The sequence below is a fragment of the Emys orbicularis genome, chromosome 4, assembly GCF_028017835.1.
Source record: "Emys orbicularis isolate rEmyOrb1 chromosome 4, rEmyOrb1.hap1, whole genome shotgun sequence".
Lineage (NCBI taxonomy): Eukaryota > Metazoa > Chordata > Testudines > Emydidae > Emys > Emys orbicularis.
Genome location: NC_088686.1, coordinates 46,924,161 through 46,931,562, shown reverse-complemented (window position 1 = coordinate 46,931,562; position 7,402 = coordinate 46,924,161). Strand labels below are relative to the sequence as shown.

Genomic DNA, 7,402 nt, shown 5'->3' with positions numbered 1-7,402 from the left:
CATGTCAGTACAAGAATGTTTGAAAATGCTGAGAATGCATTTCTATTCTAACTATTTTCCTTTTATAAGTGCATTTTTTTAAAACATTGCAGACACCAGACTTCACACCTGAGTTGTCATTAAAAAAATGATCTGGAAAGATATTCTTCTAGGATTTCTGAAGAGAAAGTTTTGTAATTATCTAGGAGGAAGAACATCTAATGTTAGCCAGTACAAATAATGTGTACGGTGATAACATAAATATTTCCAGCCATTTAAAAATATATAGGCAATAGTCAGCAAAACAGGACTAGATAAAGGTAATTGTTTATTGTGAAAGAAATACAGCTCTTCGAGTATTTAAGAAGACAGCACTTGAACATCAATAGAAAGGTGGTACAGTACATGAAGTTAGACTTTGTCTTCAATAAACATGACAGAAATTTAGTATATCCCATTTCAAACGGCAATTTAAAACAGAAAAAAGTAGGAAAATGTATTTGAAAAATGAGCTAAGTTATACTGAATATCTGGGAAAGCAAACATGTTTAACTTCATAACAATGTTCAGTATTTATTTTTCAGAAAGGCTTATGGTTATCTAATTAAGACTGCATATGGGATATCAGTATAGAACACTGTTTCTTAACCCCAAGGGGGTCACGATAGGCAGTCAGGGTGGTCGTGAGGTGTTGAAAAATGTATTACAATCTAAAGAAAAGAAAACCTTGCTACCCACTCCTCACCCACCTTTACCCTTCAAGGTCAAGTATTCTCTGTCAACTTCTCGAAACACACACACACACATATACACTGAAATGAATTATATAGGCTTACTGATATATTTTTTATTCTCACATTAACAGCAAATAAAAGGGTGTTCATACATTTTTCTCTTGTATCTTTTTATTTGTTTTTTTAAATCTGGAAATAAAAACACTTAGGGTGAAATGTTGGCCCCATTGAAATCAATGGGAATTTTGCATGACTTCAGTGGGGCTAGGATCTCACCTCTGAACATTTTTGTGTAGTTTTCAAATGATTACTGTTGGGCAGGAGTCAATGGGACTACTCATGTGAATAACTACTCACAATGTGGGTTCACAATCTGGCCTTATACGTCCAAAATGAATTAAATTGCCTGTTTGTTTATTTATTGTCTACTTCACTGACTTCTATGGTTGTTGTACACTTTTATGTGAGGACAGAATTTAGGTAAATTGAATTATGCTCATCATCTTTCTATGACATGTTTGAAATAAGGATAATATTCAATGTATAACTGAGACTATGCAGAATGTTTGGCAGTAGGTATTATTTGAGGTATGGGGGCAATCCAGCCATCCTTTTCCAAGCATTGCTCCCATACTGTGTTAGAACTGTATGATCAGACCCAGGATTTACTTCAGATTTGCAAAGCATGGGCCAGGTCCTCAACTTGAAAGTCAATGGTGCCATGACAATTTATACCAGCGTAGGATTTGGCATCCTCATGATTAATGAACTTTTCCTGCTGAGTTCACCTATCAAGAAACTTAACCTGACATTTTAACAACCACTAGTTAAAAAATTGATGCATTTACTAAATGACATAATTTACTGTCCATTACATTTAGTTTGTTCTTGAGAAATTAACTTGTTCCCGTGTTACCATTTTTTCTTGATCACTACGGCCCTGATCCAGCAAAGCAAAGGAGCACATCAGTGCTTAAAGCTAAGCCTGTGCCAAAATGCGCTGCTGGATCAGGGCCATAGGGCCCAATCCTGCAAACTGATGAGTGCCTTCAACTCTCATTCATATCAAAGAGAACTGTAGCATGAGTGCCTCTTATATTTTGCTTTACTCATGTCCTTTATATCATAACATGTTACATTTATCAGGTACATAATTTCAAACAGTACATTGTTTTAGAAGCAGTACTTCTGATCACCAGTTCTCCTGAAGCCATGCATAAGCATATTCATAAACCAAAAGCATCACTGCACCACCTAGAAAAGAGGACATTATCTTAAGTATCAAATTAGATCCCTTCGACATTTTGCAGGACATATATTGTGTCATTTCTCCTGTACTGAAATTGTAAATTGAAATATAATGAAACTGTATTAGCAAAAACTCTCTGGATTCTACCCAATCACCAGTTAGAACATAAGAATGGCCGTACCGGGTCAGACCAAAGGTCCATCTAGCCCAGAATCCTGTCTACCGACAGTGGCCAATGCCAGGTGCCCCAGAGGGAGTGGACCTAACAGGCAATGATCAAGTGATCTCTCTTCTGCCATCCATCTCCACCCTCTGACAAACAGAGTCTAGGGACACCATTCCTTACCCATCCTGGCTAATAGCCATTAATGGACTTAACCACCATGAATTTATCCAGTTCTCTTTTAAACGCTGTTATAGTCCTAGCCTTCACAACCTCCTCAGGTAAGGAGTTCCACAAGTTGACTGTGCGCTGCATGAAGAAGAACTTCCTTGTATTTGTTTTAAACCTGCTGCCTATTAAAAACAGTTCTTAAACTATACAAAATTTACCTAACACTGCAACACAAAGTCAATGTGAAAAGCTTGTAAATTAAATCAAGAGCACCCTTGCTTTTAAATGCAATTTTCTTACATATTTTTCATACTTTTTTCTAAAAATTTTCAGCAGATGTTTATTTTATTTTTTTAGCTATGGTACAGACAAAACTCTTGATCTGCAAAATATATATAGAGAGAGGGAGAAAGATTTGGACATGAAAAGAATTGAATGAAAAGACACAAATTCTTCACCAGAATTATGAAAATCCTTGCAAGTAAGATTTGAAAAGGCTTATCAAATGTTTTGTTTGAAAATTGGGTTGGATGGTTTTACAGGACCTGTAATTTGAAAATCATTATACCGGAATTGAATCTAGTCTTCCCACAGTTATATCTCGTGAATCCACAGGCAAAATGTGGGGTTAATGGATTGATACTGGTAGAATCAAAAGTGTGATTAAGCTTCAGCACTAATGCAATGAGGGAACTCTGATCTGAGAGAAACAAGTATGCCATTCTAAGACTGGGCTATAATTATTATGCAAGTTAAATAAAAAGACCTGACAGTTTCTAACAAGGTGGATTTTCAGAAGGCATATATAGGCCTCTGCATAGCATATGAAGAGGCCTATACATTGGGGAAATGATGAAAGATAATTGAAAGGCTCTACCCAATACAAGTAAATGTAGCCCAACCTCGATTGTAATAACCGAGTAGGGCCCAAAGCTTTTCTTTTTTCCCTAATTTTGCCTGTTGGATCAGATAGCTTAATTAGAATGCAGCATCTCTGAAAAACCAAATAAAAACATCTTCTAATGAACTGAACTGACCTTTCTGTTCCCATGGGATAGGCTCAGACAATCAGGGACATAGAAATGCCATGTGACTTATTCCAGCAAACCATGCTCAGACTTGAAATACACTACAAATAGCAGCCTAATAAAGTTCACAGATAGCCAGATTTGGAGGGGGGGGGGGAGAGATAGAATTGCAAAAGGCTTTCGCAGACAGTTTGGCAAAGCCATACTCATTTGCAGATACAGTTTGAACTCACACAGGGCTGATTTCAAGTACTTAGATAGTGTGAGTTTTTTTGTACAGCTCTCTTACTCAAACTATTTATGCTGTAGACAGATGGACTTACCTTTTCAGCCACAATTAAAATTGTTTTCTTATTTCATTCAGACAGCAAAATCTATATATTAGTCAATGGGACTACTCATGGGCTTAAAGTTAAGCACATGCTTAATTGCTTTGCTGGATCTGGGGCAGAGTGGCCAGCACCTTCTGGAATCAAGTCCTTCATTACAAACTTAGCTGTGCTGGCTGGGACAAGGAAAGCGGGGATCTTCCTCCTCCCTGCCCATCGTGGGTGTATTAGGAAGGAGAAGGCTATGTGCTCCCTGGATTGTATCTGGATTCCCTGTGCCCCACCCTTCTCTGAAACTGCACAAAGGCCAGGCACCGTCTAGCTTTTGGCTGGAGAAAATCATTTACAGGAACACGCAAGCATTTACAGGAAAATTTCATACTTTTTTATAATGAAAAACATGAAACACAGGCAGAAGAGATCCTGTTAACAGACACAGTTACCTATTGGCTTTTAAATCTGTGTAACCTTGCCTATTAAACCACCTACTCCAACTGGAAACACTTATTTACATGAGAATAAGATTCTGGTCTATTTGCGGTACCTGCACTCTCAGCCATGCAGTGCCCGCTTGGAATGGCAAAACTCAAAAGGCCCCAGGTCTGTTCAAACTTACACTCTGTTTCCCATTGTCCCTTACAGGCATTGGAAGCAGAAAATAACTAGAGGACAGTGCACTTTGGCTCTTCCTCTACATGCCTCTGCTTCACCCCCCCATAGTAGGCTGGTGTAGAGCCCTTATGCCCATACTGCCCTGGCTAGGGAGGCTCCCTGCACAAAGGGTGTTCTCAGGGAGCCACTTATGCCAACTTTAAGGCACCTTTACACTACCAAAGAACATGAAGTAGCCTTAGTGTAACAGAATCAGGCCCAAGGGGTGGGGGACTAACACTAACTGTTCCTATAAGCATATCCTTCAAAGATCTTCAAAAGTGTGCCTGAAAAATATGCGGATACATCCATTCGCACATACAACCAAACCCCCTCTTGCCTCATGATTTGTTCACAGATCAGGCATCTGCATGCACCAGTAGGTAGTTGGGTGCACAGGATTCCAATTTAGACATGCAAATGTGCTTTTTTGAGGGGAAATTTAGCCCAACAAATCCAAATGTTTTTTTTATCAAAATAAATAAATAATTTAAATATTAAGCGACAGATTTATGTACAGTATTTCATTTGTTTAACTGTTATCTGTTGGGTCTTAAATTTAAATGGAAACAGGAAATAGAAACCAAGAATAAAGAAGAGACAAAAATAATGGAGGCAAAATTACCTGGGCCAAGCCTCATGATCTTGGGAACCAACCCTTTGTACAAAGCCAAAAACCTGTAGCAGAAAGAAAAAAAGTTTCAAACAATATTATTTTTCTACAAACAGAATGGAATTTTATCTTATGTTTGCTAAGATGCTGACATAGCACTTTTAAGCAATTATTTGGAATGACACATGTCCAATAGCAGACAGTATCTGGATTTTAACATTTTACAGAGGCAGATCAGATGAAGAGAAAAAGTTAATCAATGTTCAGTACAAAAGCTATGCCGTGATCCCATCCAATCAGAAACATGACTTTAATCAGTGAGATGGTTTTTACTTTCAAGACAAGTCTGTTAACAACAGCTGCATTACATGGATAAAATGACTGCTATAATTGAATATCAAAGCCACAACTCATTGCTCACTTGAGAAATATTTAAAAAGTTGGAGAAAGTTATTGCCAAAAGGTTCTGTCCTCCATTCATGCATTTCAGCAATCATTCTCAATGTATAACTGTATGCAGAAATTGCAAGTAGAGTTTTTAACTGTGAAGTGTTCTGTTGTTCTACTGATATTTTGCATCTGCAAAGTGAAGAGTCAGTTTTATTGTTACCAAGCAAAAATGCTGTGCTTGAAATTTATTAGGCATTTATTTGTGGGACATAAATTTCAAAAACATAACAATATTTTTGCAAATATTAAAAAAGAAAAATCCTACAGCTGAAATAGGAAGAGGTTTCTTTTTACATTTAAAATACATCTCTAAAATGTTACATTGCACTCTCTCGACACATACATGCAAGGTGGTTTCATGTCCCTCATCAAATCTGACATATTACAACACAGTTTTGTGGACCCATATGCACTAAAACAGCGGCCTGGACATTTTATTAAAATAAGAATGTTTTACCCTTCTTCTTTATAGACTGTTGCCATAGTTTTAAAACAGGTTTTATACTTGATCTCTCCAGGCTCTGGCTGTGGCCCTTGAATCCTACTTTTTGCAACATCAAAAGGGATATTAATAATTGAGGCTATTGTCCCTGAGACTAGCCCAATTCCAAATTTTCTCAAGAACTCCAAAGTTGGCTCCTAAAAAGAAAGAAAAAGAAAGAAAGAATGAATGAAAAAGGAAACGGAAGCACCTAAATAGGTTAAACACTACAAAGTAATATGCATTTAATCAGAAAACTTGCACAACACGACACACTCATGTTATTCTAGCGGAACACATTAGGATTTCCTAGGCTGGAACTTGTTTTCTTGACAATCCTATTGGCTATGTTTTTACACATGGTCTAAATTGCTGAAGTACACATTTCCTCACACAGGATTTATAAACACAGTTCATAAAGAAAGACTGGTATGGCATATGGGGATGATTTGTATAATTGGGCTTCACAATGTACTTAGTATTACTGTATCAAAACAGGAGAAATCCAAGCACACTATTAGCTAATTGGCCAGAATATTTTACAAATGACAGCAACTTCCACCATGAAGCCTACTAAAATGCTCATTTGTGTGTTGGACCCCCAAATGTTAAATTAAATAAAGGCTAATCTCAGTCTGCTGCCATTCCCCTCCAGGTTTTTTACATTTATTTTCACATGTAGCTGATCCACTGTACTGAGAAGTGCTAGTTTCCTGTTATTAACAATCCAACTTGGTGCAACTGCAAAACAGCCTTCAACGTTCTGTGCATTATAAACAGTAGTAACTCACTAAACTAATTGGCTGAAGAATTTACAACTCATTGTTTTTAAACCCTACTATTCTTTCATGATAAAAGATAGAAACAGATTATAAAGCAGACCTTAAAACATTTTGTTCTTTCTCTGTTTGAAACTAAATGATCCAATTGTGCTTTACTGGATTCCCTTAGAAAATCTTTCTACCTTGGCATTCTCTATGACATCAAAGTACTCAGTTTATTTGAGAGTCAAATTTTCTTTAACAAAGTCTAATCCCATTTCTGTGAACAGTGTTAGTCACAGTGAACTCTGTCATAATGAATTTCCTAGGCTGTCCGTATAACTTTTTATGCCCCTGTTCTTCCATTCTATGCCAACAGAGCAAAAATCCTTTTATATCATACCATGCACTGCATTCATGCATCCTTCATGTCTTGCAAGAAGGCACTCAACATACAGCAAATCAATAGTAAAACAATATAGGATCATGCCATGTCATACATTCAGCTTAATATTAAAAATGTAATAATAAAATAATAGTAACAAAGGTTTCTTTTAAAGGTGTTATTTGAGCCATACATATTCCTAATGAAAAGAATTCTAAAAAGGAGGTACATAGTGGCCTTACATTTGTTACTGAATGTAGGAACAGTCAATAGGTTTTCCTTCGCAGATTTGCAGCTAGGAAAATTAGTTACAACTTCATAATATTCATTGGACTTCCATGCAGGTGTGTTGTAAGTTTAAAGAGAGGCTTTTAAATCAACAGGGTGCTTATATTTAGTTACAGAAAA

General features: G+C 36.8%; 1 protein-coding gene across 1 annotated transcript in view; it reads right to left on the bottom strand.

Annotated features, from left to right (window-relative positions):
- Window positions 1-312: 312 nt before the first annotated feature.
- SLC25A21 (solute carrier family 25 member 21) overlaps window positions 313-7,402 on the bottom strand; it is a 358,445-nt gene continuing 351,355 nt past the window's right edge. Inside the window, exons 8-10 of the mRNA XM_065403051.1 lie at window positions 5,825-6,006; window positions 4,930-4,982; window positions 313-1,967 (exon numbers count right to left, since the gene is read on the bottom strand). Coding sequence (XP_065259123.1) covers window positions 1,906-1,967; window positions 4,930-4,982; window positions 5,825-6,006 — 297 coding nt within the window. The 3' untranslated portion in view covers window positions 313-1,905. The remainder of the gene's footprint in view (window positions 1,968-4,929; window positions 4,983-5,824; window positions 6,007-7,402) is intronic.